Source organism: Capricornis sumatraensis, chromosome 5, assembly GCF_032405125.1.
Source record: "Capricornis sumatraensis isolate serow.1 chromosome 5, serow.2, whole genome shotgun sequence".
NCBI classification, from domain to species: Eukaryota; Metazoa; Chordata; class Mammalia; order Artiodactyla; family Bovidae; genus Capricornis; species Capricornis sumatraensis.
In genome coordinates, this window is record NC_091073.1 from 100,489,717 (window position 1) to 100,503,803 (window position 14,087).

A 14,087-nucleotide genomic window follows, 5' to 3' on the forward strand; every position below is an offset into this window, starting at 1 on the left:
TAAGACGGCTTTACCCCAGGTGGAACTCTCAAGTAGAGACCATCTTGGCTCTGCATCTCCATCAATATTTATTGAGTCCCAGCTCTGTGCAAGATTCTGCCGCGAGAGCTGCATACTGATGTCTGACCTTGCAGTCTCACAGTGAAACAACCGACACACGAATGAAGGGAAAGGCAGATAAAGGCTAAAGGAGAGAGGGGACCGTGATGAGACACCTAGAGTGTCATTTAAGAGTTAGAGGCTCCCCTCGTCTCAAAGACACCCTAGTTATGGGACAGTCCCTTCCCCAAAGGGAATTCTGGAAAGGGAAAACCATGTCTTGAATGGACTGGAAACACTCTCATGTTCACCTAGGTGACTCCTAGCTGTGCTCCAAACTCCATTTAAGAGTCTCTGTGAGCTCCTGCCTGTCTACAGCCCGGCTGCACACACGCACCCCACATCCTCACATGTGCCCCTCTATTCAAACAGCTGCCCTCCTGTCAGCCCACGGAGGGCAGAAGGCACGACCCGAGTCTGCAGACTCAGGGTCCAGCATGATATCAGGCAAAGGGGAGGGAGCAGGATGTGAGAGCGACCTGGTTGTGACAGCTGGTATGCTCATGTTTGCTCATTTAGTTGGTTTAATGTTTGTTGACTGAAAGGACCGATGACAAAGATGGACGACTCCACCGAGGGAAGGAAGAGAGGAAGTGAACACCCAAAAGGACTGCAAGGAGGCGGAGCCCCGGAGAGCGCCTGCGCAGAGCTGCCACAAGGGGGAAGGCGGGCGGGCCCCTTCGTGCCGGTCTCCAAGGCCGACCATCGACTTGGGGATGGCCTCTCCCCTTGTGGCTTCCCCTTGCTCTTCACTCACCAGTTGCTCTTCCAGGTGTGGCGGACGTGCGGGTCGTGGATGCCGTGCTTGTCTGCCTGCTCGTCCAGAAAGTCGAACATGTACTTGATGGCCAGGGGCAGGGCCGAACCGCGGTGCGCCGTGCTGAAGATGGTCTCGAACAGGTCGTCCACGAACTTCTGCAGCGTGCCCTGCGGAGGGGACCAAGTTCAGACAGCTCGCCTGCCCTGAGAGCTCTGAGGGCGGGGCTGTACGATCGCCTGGCCTCCCAGATGGCGGAGGGGAGAGGAGGCCAGCACACAGCCAGGCCTGCTTGGGTAAAATCGCGTAAGCGTGTGCAAAGAATCTGCACCCTCCTCCCGCCCGCTCTCATCTGTCTCGGAGCAGCTTTCCATTTCCCCGGCACGTGGAAAATAGATATAACACTGATGACTGGGCCTAAGGAAGCCTCCCTCTGCCAACACCGCGGTTTGGTTTTAACACCCTTCGGCGGTGTTATTTTAGCACTTTTCACAAATGCTAATGAACAACTCACTCGGTCAGAGCAGACAAGCACAATCTGCTGGTTCTGTTCGGGCATTACTCACATCAGCTAATGAACAGTTTACTCATTTGGCTCCATAGAGAGCGGAGCTGGGGCCAGTCTCGGGCCTTGAGGGACTAACTGTAGGCACACAGGGTCCCCAGAACCAGGATTAGAAAGGGGGCCTGCAAAGTCACTGATGGGGCTGCAATTTCCACCACTAGAGACTGTATATGACACCCCAGAGATATACAGCCAGTCTTCCAGAAGGCATGGCAGAGGACCAGGAATGCACATGGCTAGTGTCTATTTGAGCAAGGGCGAGAGTGGTGTTGGAGAAGACTCTTGAGAGTCCCTTGGACTGCAAGGAGATCCAACCAGTCCATTCTGAAGGAGATCAGCCCTGGGATTTCTTTGGAAAGAATGTTGCTAAAGCTGAAACTCCAGTACTTTGGCCACCTCATGCGAAGAGTTGACTCATTGGAAAAGACACTGATGCTGGGAGGGATTGGGGGCAGGAGGAGAAGGGGATGACAGAGGATGAGATGGCTGGATGGCATCACTGACTCGATGGATGTGAGTCTGAGTGACCTCTGGGAGTTGGTGATGGACAGGGAGGCCTGGCGTGCTGCGATTCATGGAGTTGAAGAGTCAGACACGACTGAGCAACTAAACTGAACTGAAGAGAAGGGATGGAATCGAGATTTCATACTGCGTGCCAGCCTGGATGTATGGGAGGGGCTGGCTGCAGGACTGGGTTGAGAAGGATGCTGAGGTTCTGTGCTGGGAAGGAGATCAGGCTGATGAGGAGGGCCTGTGTGGATGGATGACTGAGGTGGGGTGAGGGGTGGCACCAGCACAGATGCTAGGTATTTGCCAGCTCTGACATTTCTGTGGGGTGATGACACCCCACCACATAACCCACCCACGCCCACACCCTGGCTGACGTCCTGTACCTTAGTGGCCAGCAGTCGTGTGAGATAGATTTCAGACACCATCTTGCTCCCCCGGTCCCCCTCCTTCTGATCCCCGTGCTCATGGTTCTTCACCAGGTGCCACATCTTGACTCCACTTTCCAGGTCGGGGGTGATCATTGGTGTGCGTGAACGGAGGCTGTCAGGGCTGCCCGTGTACCGGATCATGTTTTCTGCCAATGCAAGGACCCCAGGCGGGTAAGGCCACCCAGCCTTCCAGCCTTTGTTCATGATACACCTCACGTCCAGCTGAGGCCAACTCTGATCCTTCTCGCCTTTGGAGGCACTTCTGTCCGTTCCTGAAACTGGAACACCTTTTCCACCGCCTCTAGGAAATTCTCTGTGTCTTGTCCACCCAATCGGATTCCCTTCCCTCTTGTACTTGCGTCTCTCCAGCCCTTATGATTCAATTTGTACAAAATGCAAGCTTGTCTCTTTTTGTACTTTCCTTGTAAGAGCTCTCAAGTCTCAGGATGTGTTCTGTGTCACCAATTAAGTACCAATGAAAGAGCTCCGGGTGGTGGCAGTGGGAGAGGGGGCCTTCCCCTGTGATGTCAGTGGTAAAGAACCCACCTGCCAATGCTGGAGACACAGGTTCTATCCCTGGATGGATCGAGAAGATTCCCTGGAGGAGGGCATGGGAACACACTCCAGTATTCTTGCCTGGAGAACCCCACGGACAGAGGAGCCTGGCGGACTACAGTCCATAATGTTGTAAAGAGTCAGACAGACCGAAGCGACTTAGCACATGCTCATGAAAGAGCTGGGATCCTGTTTCCCTTAACTGGTGACTAACCAGCTGAGTGATTGCCCTGTCACTTGTGTTCCTTCAGCTGCCTCTCTCGCCTGGACCATTTATTTGCTGCAACGTGAGGGGTGGTGAGATGAGTGCCAAGCAGGAAAAGAAGAGACAGGTCCCACTGTGTGCAGGCACCACTGTGTGTTGTCTTCTATTTCCCAGAACCATCTCATGAAGCTCGTGGCTTTTTCAGCCAGTTTTGCTGATAAGAAGGCACCAGAGCATCCAGCCCACCTCCAGTGCCCTTCTCCCCACCCGAGGAGCAGAGACCTGGGTTTGTACCTTCCCTCAACTGCTTCATCGTGTGTGACCTTTACACGTCATTTAGCCTCTGTGCATCGGAGTTATCATTTGCTAATCTGCATAATAGGGGGAAATAATAATTATTTAATTCACTGATTATTATGAGCCTGACGTTTGATAATGAGTTATCACAAACGTGGAAGCATCTTAGAGACTGTAGGACGCTCAGGAAGGTTAGACTTTCTTCTTGTTTCCAGGGACGAAGCTCCGGCATCAGAGTCCCTGCTCAGAACCAGGAACCTTCTTTTGGGTACAGTGTTCCTTTCTGGGGGCCAGCCTGCCTGACTCCCCATCCCTCCCCACTCCCCATCCCTGGCACCCACTGTCTTCCAGCAGTGCTGCCCTGGTGACCACAGCTGCTCAGGGGGCATCCTTTCTTCCCCAGAAGGATTTGATGAACTCACCGTATTTACTCGCTGAGGTCCTGGAGACAGTGGAGTTGTTCACTGCATTGTAGGCTGTCACTTGCTTGGATACTAAGGCCACCACTGAACCATCTGGCACCTACCAGGGAAAGGCAGGTAAGGGCCTGGGCACAGAAACTGCCACCCAATCAGGATGAACGTGGTCCTTGGGGACAATTAGGGCCTCACCGAGAACCAGGGGATAGAGAAGCCTGTCAGTTTTCCTTTGATGAAAGAGGACAGATCTGAATATAGAATTGTAGTCCATGGTGGGGTTCACTCTTGGGAGTGACTCAGGCAAGAGCCTCTCACCAGCACCCTCTATCCTTGTGCTTCCCTGGGAGAGCACCCAGCCTTAAACTCCAGGGCTCACCTAAGAAAGGGTTTTGCTCGGGGTCTTTGCCCATGCCCTGCGGGAAGCACACACCCAGCATGCTATCTCCAGGAAGGTCAGAGTCTCCTGGGGGGCCATGTTTTCCCTGAGTCATTGAGGGCACACAAAGTGCTGGTGAAGACGTGGGTTTAGGGCTGGGTAAGAGCCTCAGGATGGCCCTGTTATTCACGGACAGAGACCCCCAGGCACCTGGCTGCCTAGCTTGCTAGCCCCTCCCCATCCACGGTCCCCTCACCTGGTAATGTGCCAGGGTGTTGAGTCTCTTCCAGTCATTCTCGATTTTAGTGGTGATGTCTTCATCCTGCAGGATCATCCTCGCCCCGCTTCCTTGTCGCCACTCTATAAGGGGAACAGTTCCATCTCAGACAGGCCCTTGGGCCCCTCCCATGGGATCCTGAGGACTCCTGTGCAGGCAAGTGCATGGCACCACCTCAGGGTGCATCCGAAGACAGACAGGTGCTTGCAGATGCTCCCAGAGGAGGGGCGTGGAAGCTCTCAGCACAGGGGGACCCTGACTCCCAGGTCTGGTTCCAACAAACTATGTGACAGCCCTAGGAATAACGTCACCTCCACTGCCCACTTGTTCCTGGTGGGTGGCCACATCAGCAAGAAGTCAATGCTTATTAAATGAATGAAGAAGGCAGGGGGCTTCCCTGGTGGCTCAATGGTAAAGAATCGTCCCACCAAAGCAGAAGACATGGGTTTGACTCCCTGTGGGAAGATCTTGCCCTGCCATGGAACAACTAAGCCCAGTACACCACAGCTACTGAGCCTGTGCCCTAGAGTCCAGAAACTGCAAATACCAAGCCCACATGCCACAACTACTGAAGCCTGGGCATCCTAGAGCCTGCGCTCTGCGACAGGAGAAGCCACTGCTGTGAGAAACCTCTGCACCGCAACTAGAGAAAGCCACATAACAGTGAAGACCCCAGCACAGCCAAAAATAAGTATTAAAAAAAGGTAAGTGAAGACACTTAAGAACATACTAAGCAAATGCAAGGTGGCATCACCACTATCACGTACTCTTTGCTTGACTGTGAGGTCTTGGAGCTAACGAGACCAAGACTGCAAATTCCATCACTAGGCACCCTCTTTCTATTCCAGGGGTGCAACTTGGACCCAAAAGCCAGCAGGTGGGCCAGTCTTGGCAGAGAGATTGAGTAAAATGTATGTGGAGGGGCCAGCAAAACCTATCCTCGCGCCCAAGAACAGCCACAAAGTCGATATGATGAACAGCATCTTAGTGATCTATCCAACACTTAATTTTCTTTGATGCCATAGGTGTACGCCTACCTCCCACCTTATCCTCATGGGTCCCAGACACCTACAACGCATGGGTTCGCTGATGGATCCCACATGGGGGAACAAGAGACTGTTTCTCATCTGCCAAACTCTCACCACCACATGTGGTACAAATCACATGGAGATGGGGACATGCACATTCATGTCCTGAAAAGTTCACACATGGAGACCCAGGTGCAAGCCAGACACACGCCAGCTCTCATGCACGAACGCATCCACTTCCACACACACACACACGCTCACATGCACACACCAGAAAGGAAAACGGCCTTTTCAATTCAAATACAACATGTGTGTCTGCCTAAAAGCCAGGAATCTGGTTTCCAAGCAGCCATGACCCCACTCAGTGCCTCACAGATGCTGAGATTCTGAAACGGGTGAGAGCACTGCGTTTTTGCGGCGTGCGGGTGGGGGCTGGCGTGAGTTACCCACAGTCCTGGTCTAACCCCGCCTTGGATTTTTTACTGTGGCTCTGCAGACGCACATTTCGGCTTCCCTCCCCTGTTCCCTCCCGTCCAGGCTGAGGGACCATGACTGATTCCTTCCTGCCTTGTGCACTTGGTGTGGCCAGTTCTGCAGATGAGAATCAGGCCCAGGAAGGGAGCTGCCTGCCTTCAGCAGGAACAGAGATCTTTCTAACAGCCACGTCCGTGCCTCTAGCTCCCGAGCTTGTCTGCTCCCTGGTTTAGGGCTTCTTGTAGCAACGGGCTGTCCCAGGAAGGAAAACATGAGGGTGCCATGTGGGTTCACTGGAGCAGAGGAGCCTCCAGAGGTCTCTGGGGACCACCTGTCACTTAGGGCTGTTGATGGCACAGCTGGACTCGATCATGGTGGTGAGGGTCTCAGGGCAGGTGGGGTGGTATGTAAACGAGGAGATGCCCCACCAGGGCACCTGGCCATCAGCATTTTGTTTGTTTGTTATCATGTTGTCTGTTGTGGGATTTTTTGTTTTAGATTTTATGCAGGTAGGTATAGGTGCATGTTTTTTGAGCGGTTGCAGTGGCGTGCTGCAGTCCATGGGGTCGCAAAGAATCAGACAGGACTGAGCGACTGAACTGTACTGAAGACCAGCCTGGGCCAAGGATAAGGCAGGGGCACGTGTTGTCCCAGTTGCACAAAGATAAATGGCCCTGAATGATAAAGCCTCATGGGTCTCCCCTCTTGCCTGGTGAACGATGCCAGGCCATTAAGTCAGAGGAGAGCACATGGATGGGGGCCCGGAAGGCAGGCAGTGCTCTGCATGCCCCACATGGGAGCTGGAGGAGGAAGAGGGGCCCAGCTCTGGACACTAAGTCTCCTGGCCAGGCCCGGAGGGTGGAGGACTGCACTTCACTGAAGAGGCTGTGGGGCTGGGCAGGATTAAGTGGGGGAAGGTACCCACCGAGGGCCAGCTTGCTGGTGTGCACTGGCTCCCTTGCCGATGGCTCTGTAGCACCTCTCAGGGGGATGTGAACAAACCAAACCACCGGGGGGACCAAGCAGTGACTGCTGGTGACTGAATTCTGGAGCCGGATGCACAATTCCTCACTAAACAACTGCCTGAAGTTGTGCAGTGCGCAGCCTGTGCGGCCCTATGCAGCAGCCCTGGCTCTGAATCGCGTCCAGCAATTATGTAAGCAAGTGAAAGTCAGGCTGCCTCTCTGCCCTCGACTGAAAAAATGTAGGGCAGAGTGTGGCCATCCTCCCCCCACTCAGGGCAGCCAAGGGATGATGGCTTCTCCTTGGGAGTACAAAACTGATGCCGCCAGATGCCCAGCAGCAGGGCTAGCCCAGCACCTGGGGCACAGTAAGTACCTGATGAGTATTTATTACATGAATAATACATAAGTGAAAAGAGTGAAATAGATGAATAGATGAAAGAGGAGAAAGAGTAAGTGAGTATCGGTGGCTTATTTCCCAAGCAGTGAAAGGATTTTCTACCCGTGGGTTGCTGCTCCATGGTGGGCAGACAGCAAGCTACAGGTCAACTGTGAGCTGAGCTGTTAGAACCTAGGACAAAGGTAGAGCTGACCTCCAGAAGCTCACTAGGCACATTCACCGCCAAAGTGAAAGTTCTCTGGAATGACTATCACTCGTTCTTCCAGTTTTACGACTGGGAAATTAAAGAAGCAGGTTGGGAAGGCAGACCTGGAGGTCACTGCAACTTGGAGCTCTGCAGCGTGGTGCCCACCACATGTGTGAGCCACTCAAGTGTTGGGGGTGTGGACAGTGATGGCTGGACTGGACAGTTGGGCTGTGGCCACACTGGGATGCTGGTGGGTAGCTGCTTCCCCTCAGCTCCAGACTCTGAGCTCCAGGAATCCCAGTGGGACACAGCACTTCCACCTCCACAAAATCAAGTCCATGCAGATGGGGTTACATGCCTTCCACACTGGCTGAGGCTTGTGGTCAGTGATGATATGCAGTGGGCAGCAGGAAGCCTTCTCATCACTGATGTCAGTGCTTAGTCACACATTTAAGGGCTGTCTGAAGAGGTGGCCTGTCTGTTGGTCCTGCCAGTCCCGGCCCCTGCCTCTGGTGGGGTGCCAGTGGGCAGCAGGGAGGCAACGACTATTGTCCTTTTGGCAATTATCTCAAAAAGTTAAAAATGTTCCTCCAAACACCAATACGATGATAGAAAGCTGGAGAACACTTAGTCCCGCTTTCAGATCTCTCGAGTGAAGTGTCAGTTGCTCAGTCGTGTCTGACCTGTTTGTGACCCCATGGACTGTAGCCCACCAGGCTTCTCTGTCCGTGGAATTCTCCAGGCAAGAATACTGGAGTGGGTGGCCAGTTCCTTCTCCAGGAGATCCCGACTAAGGGACTGAAGCTAGGTCTCCTGCATTGCAGGCAGACTCTTTACTGTGTGAGCCATGAGGGAAGCTCTGTTAGATCTCTCAAGCCTGTTATTTTCTTCTCCTCCTACAGGAAAGATGCTATGTGCCTTTTCCCCCTGAAATATCAGAAAGGCGAAAAAGTGAAAACCTCTGTTCCATCTCCAAACCAATCCTGAAGAATGAACCCCAGAAATATTGGAGCCTGATGTTGGTAGCTCCATCCCTGGGACATGCAAGGAAGAAGAGAGGCTGTGGGTAGCCTGCCCAGCTGACCTAGAATGGAAGAGTGTGGATGCAATATGAGGGCAGGGAGTGCCTGGCACCAAGCGACATAAGTGGGCTAAACTCATCCCTCAGTCTCCCTCTTCTCTGCCCAGGGTCCTCAAGCTCACCTGTGGCCTGAACACATGCCATTTCCATGTCACTCTTTTCCCTCCTTTTATGAAACCCCATATCCAAGCCAGCTAGGGACTCTCTTTCCCCAGACTCACCATGGGGTATCTCAAGAAAATCAAACAGGGTAGGCTTCGCTTTCTGGAGTGCTACTGTGCTCCTTCAAGACCTGCTCTTGACAGAGGTAGGGGCCGTGGAGCTCACACTGGGACCAGGAACAGCCAAGGTCAAAGATCAAAGCTGCTGGCTTCCTTCTGTCCCAGGAAGAGTCCAGCCCACAAACTGCACGGCCGGCTTCATGAACCCTCGTCCCTACCCAGTGGTAGAGAGCCCCAAGGGCAGGGTGGGCCAGTTGAGGGCGAGGCAGACCTGCAGTCTTCAGGTCTGGCGTCCTTGGCAGTGTGGACGGCTGGCCAGGTCACGAGGCCCCCGAGCAAGGGCATATCTAATTTTGTGCTCTGGGTACTTCTGCATATTCAACATAGGCTTAGTGCTAATAACAGTAATGGAAATCAACAGTATCCAGGTCTCCTCATCCCAGGTTCAGCATTCTTTCCACCAAATAGGCTCCTTCTGTCTTGCCTATGAAAACAGCACTAAAAATATCTCTCTTTTGTGTCCACACCTTGCTGTGTACCAGGTGACCCTGTTAGAACAGCTGAGGGGCAAAGTGACAGCTGGGCCAATGGCCAGTGTCCTCTGGATGAATGCCCAGCTGCCCAGACAGCTTTGCCTGCCCACGGGGCACAGTGAGACTGGAAAACGCCTCAAGGCACCAAATGGTGTGAGCTCGGTGATGGTCCCAGTGAATTTTAAGACAGGGACTCATCGCCCTGCCCACACTGGACCAGGTCATCTCCCTGCTCCCCCTGGACTAGGACACAGGAGGCATCTCCTACGGCCACCATGGTGAGAATCCACATCCAGAAAGTCTTAGAGCTCTAACCTCACTCACTCAAAACTGAGTGCCCACGGTGTGCGAGGCACTGTGCTGGCAGGGCATTACTCAGGTGAACAAGAAACCTTCCTAACACGAAAGCCCTGACCCCTGAAGGCCTCTGTGTGGAAGGTTATGCAGGAAAACAAAGGCGCACAGACCCAGAAAAGGGGGAGAGTAGAGGGGTATTTGGGGGGCGGGGAGGTGTTCTGGTCCACAGGTGCCACTTCTGTGCCACTTCTAGGGATTCGTGAGGATGAGTCCTTGTGGGAAGGAAGGAAGTTTGGAACTGAGTTAAGAAAGGTCTGGAATACCATTACTTTACTAATATCTTAGTCTAGTGTCTAAGGCATCTAGGGTTGAGCTGGAAAACCAGAGACGGGGGTGGATGAACAGGAGTGGGGGAGCCCTGCCCAAGAAGGGGAGGACCTGGCCAAAGGCAGGGTGGGGTGGGGTGTGGTGGGATGCTCAGGAGATAGGATGGTACCTGGAGGTTCTTGGAGAAGAAGGGGTGGGAGCAGCAATGGGGTCCCCCCACATTTCTGAGAGGTGTCCAGAGGAATAGTAGGGAGCTGAGGTGTAGAGGAAGGAGGGGTTTATCTGCAGGCCAACCCTGGAGGAAACACTGGCACCCAGGACATCACTGGGTCTGGCTCCTGGAAGGTCCCCTACCCACCAGCAGGTATCACTTGGAGAGGGAAACCCCCCCAGGAAGCACGATCGCCTTGCTAGCTCAGGGCCTCATGGTGTGCATGCAGACAGGTGCGCACGCATGTGCTTGCACACACATGCATAGTCACACGCATGCACACACGCATGCACATACTCACACAATACCTCATTTCACCCCCTAAGGCTCTGCAGCCACCAAACTCTGCCTGCCCCAGACCCCAGTCCAGTCTTTGCATCAGCCTCTCTCCTCAGACCCATCACAGGAAGCTTTAGGAGGGGGTGAGCTAGAAGGATGAAGGAGGTGCCCACCAGGCTGGTTAGAACTGGCTGAGTCAACCCTTCTGATCCACAGGGAACCAACTTTAGAACTAGCTGCCTGCACTCCCACCCCAGGCTGCCTTTCTTCTCTGCCGGGTGCTGAGCAGAGTCTCAGCAGGTGCACACACCAGCCCGCACAGGGCCCTCTCTACCTCCCAAACCAGGGTCCCGAGCACAAGGCTAGAGGAGGAGCCACAACTCTACTGCTGCACACCTGTCTGCAGCTGAGCCCCAAGGAGAACACCTGGCAGGGAGCCTGGATGCCCTTGGCACCCAGCCACTCTGAACTGTGGGAGGGAGCAGCTTTGGAGAAGAGCGGGGAGAGGCCAGAACAGAATCAGTGTCAATGCAAATAGTTGGGAAATTGACTCACGAATTGGGGGGGGGGGGGCATCTAAATATGATTGATTAAAAGAGGAATAATTTGCTGGTGAGAGCAAGTTCTAAAATATAAAATAAGTGAACTAGGAAATGTGGTGTTTAAAAGAAGAAACCCTAAATCGAACTGCCATCTACTTTCAAGCCCTAGGTCTTTGCAAACTGTAAAGTGTGATGCCCCAGCTAGTTGCCGCTTTGGGGAAGTCTGGAGAGCTAAAGGAAAAAGCAGGCTGTGCTCCACTACTTGATTTCAGAGAGGTGAGCTAGAGCTTAGTGGATATTCTTGAACATGGAATAATATGGAGGCTCTGGTGGTGCTCCAGGGTGGTGTGCGATGCTGTGCTGTGTCAAAGAAGAGTTAAGAGGCAAGGGATGGGTGGCTGGAAGGAGGAAAGGTGACCCAGGTAGGAAAGGTGACCCAGGTATTCATATGCACATCACCGAGGGAAAATTGCTGGCTCTGACCTCTTCACAGCTCTGCCTGCAGCCCCCTGCCCTACTCCAGGCTCCAAGCACAAAGGACAGACACACTCACAATCCAATTTGTTATACTTCCACCTTCCAGGGAGAGAAGGAGGTGAAATAAAAAAGAAAAAAAAAATCCCATTATCTTTATCTGTCCTTCCCATCAGGTGCAGCGAAAAATGCAAACTGGGGCGACAGCTGCTGTGAACTCTTTATATTTCATTCAGAAGATAGTGTATCTTTTTGTTGCATACAGGAATTACTTATTTGAAAAAATATACCCTTTCAGACAGAAGGGGTGGCGGAGTTCCGGGGCTACTGATGGGGCATTTGCATTAAACCAGAGAAACTGGGAGGTCATGGCTTGTGGAGGAGCTTGTGCAGAAAGGGAGTGGTTGTTCTCGTCACTTCCTGCTGTGTGACCAGGGCCCAGGCTCTGTGCCTCTCTGAGCTACAGAGTCTCCTGTGCAGTGGAACAGAATGGCATCAATTATGTCCTCTGGGGAATGAACAGAGGAGACAAGAGTCCTTTGGCTCAGAAAGAGCAGTGTCCAGCCTCCTTCTACTGTGCAAAGAATGAGGAACTCCTAGCCGTATGGCTCCCTCTGCGCTGGGCATTTCCCCAGGGCAGGCTCTTATGAGACGTTGGTGGAGGAATTTGGTGGTGTAACAGGGTTGTGGTTTATTTAGTCACTCAGTCGTGTTTGACACTGTGACCCCATGGATGGTAGCCCACCAGGATCCTCTGTCCGTGGGATTTCCCAGCAAGAATACTGGAGCAGGTTGCCATGACCTCTCCAGGAGATCTTCCCAACCCAGGGATCCTACACTGGCAGGCAGATTCTTTATCACTAGGCCACCACTGATGTCCCGTATAAGGGAGTACCTATAACCAATACCTGTGGGAGGAAAGGGGCATCAACCTGGTGAGGACAGCCTCACATATAACAAAGCGGGGAGCCCTAGGACTGTGCTTTCAAAGCTCCCAAGGCCCACTCGCCCCAGCATAGTCCTTAACTCCTGCCCTGGGATGTCTTCCCTTCCCTAGATTTCAAGAGACTCAAAGAAAGGCAGGTTCTGTGTCCTTCGCTTTGACTCTTACAATGGTTAGTTCTATCATATGTCAACTTGTCTGGGCCACAGTGCCCACCCAGATAGCTGGTTAAAAATTATTCTGGATGTTTCTATGAGGGTGTTTTTGGATGACATTAATATTTAAATTGGTTGGCTTTGAGTAAAGCGAATTGCCCTCCATAATGCAGGTGGACCTCTTCTAATTAGGTGAAGGCCTGAGTAGAACAAAAGATTGACCTCCCCTGAGGAGGAGGGACTTCTGCAGCAGGTGCCTTTGGACTTGAACTGTAACATGGCTCTTCCCTGGGTCTCCAGCCTGCTGGCTTTCCTTATAGATTCTGGACTTAACAGCCTTCACACTAGACATCCTCCCAGAATTCATATGTTGACTCCTAACCCTCAATGAGATGGCATTTAGAGGTGGGGCCTTTGGGAGGGTGCCTGAGGTCATAAGGGTGGAGCCCTCATGAATGGGATTAGTGTCCTTGTAAAAAAGATCCCCTGCCTTTTCTAAAACCAGCTTGAACATTAGGGAGTTCACGGTTCACATATTGCTGAAGTCTGGCTTGGAGAATTTTGAGCATTACTTTACTAGCATGTGAGATGAGTACAATTGTGCAGTAGTTTGAGCATTCTTTTGCATTGCCTTTCTTTGGAGTTGGAATGAAAACTGAACTTTTCCAGGCCTGTGGCCACTGCTGAGTTTTCCAAACTTGCTGGCATATCGAGTGCAGCACTTTCACAGCATCATCTTTCAGGATTTGAAACAGCTCAACTGGAATTCCATCACCTCCACTAGCTTTGTTCATAGTGATGCTTTCTAAGGCCCACTTGACTTCACTTTCCAAGATGTCTGGCTCTAGATTAGTGATCACATCATCATGATTATCTGGGTCGTGAAGATCTTTTTTGTACAGTTCTTCTGTGTATTCTTGCCACCTCTTCTTAATATCTTCTGCTTCTCTTAGGTCCAGACCATTTCTGCCCTTTATCAAGCACATCTTTGCATGAAATGTTCCCTTGGTATCTCTAAGTTTCTTGAAGAGATCTCTAGTCTTTCCCATTCTGTTGTTTTCCTCTATTTCTTTGCATTGATCACTGAAAAAGGCTTTCTTACCTCTTCTTGCTATTCTTTAGAACTCTGCATTCAGATGCTTATATCTTTCCTTTTCTCCTTTGCTTTTCACAGCTATTCATAAGGCCTCCCCAGACAGCCATTTTGCTTTTTTGCATTTCTTTTCCATGGGGATGGTCTTAATCCCTGTCTCCTGTACAATGTCACAAACCTCATTCCATAGTTCATCAGGCACTCTATCTATCAGATCTAGACCCTTAAATCTATCTCTCACTTCCACTGTATAATCTTAACGGATTTGATTTAGGTCATACCTGAATGGTCTAGCGGTTTTCCCTACTTTCTTCAATTTAAATCTGAATTTGGTAATAAGCAGTTCATGATCTGAGCCGCAGTCAGCTCCCGGTCTTGTTTTTGTTGACTGT

General features: G+C 52.0%; 1 protein-coding gene across 3 annotated transcripts in view; it reads right to left on the reverse strand.

Annotated features, from left to right (window-relative positions):
- Nucleotides 1-14,087, reverse strand: part of PLXNA4 (plexin A4) — a 410,799-nt gene that overhangs the window by 13,520 nt on the left and 383,192 nt on the right. For all 3 annotated transcript variants that reach the window (XM_068972632.1, XM_068972634.1, XM_068972633.1), the window contains 4 exons: nucleotides 4,468-4,571; nucleotides 3,839-3,938; nucleotides 2,315-2,505; nucleotides 857-1,026 (listed from right to left, as the gene is read on the reverse strand). In XM_068972632.1, the coding sequence (XP_068828733.1) occupies nucleotides 857-1,026; nucleotides 2,315-2,505; nucleotides 3,839-3,938; nucleotides 4,468-4,571 (565 nt within the window). The remainder of the gene's footprint in view (nucleotides 1-856; nucleotides 1,027-2,314; nucleotides 2,506-3,838; nucleotides 3,939-4,467; nucleotides 4,572-14,087) is intronic.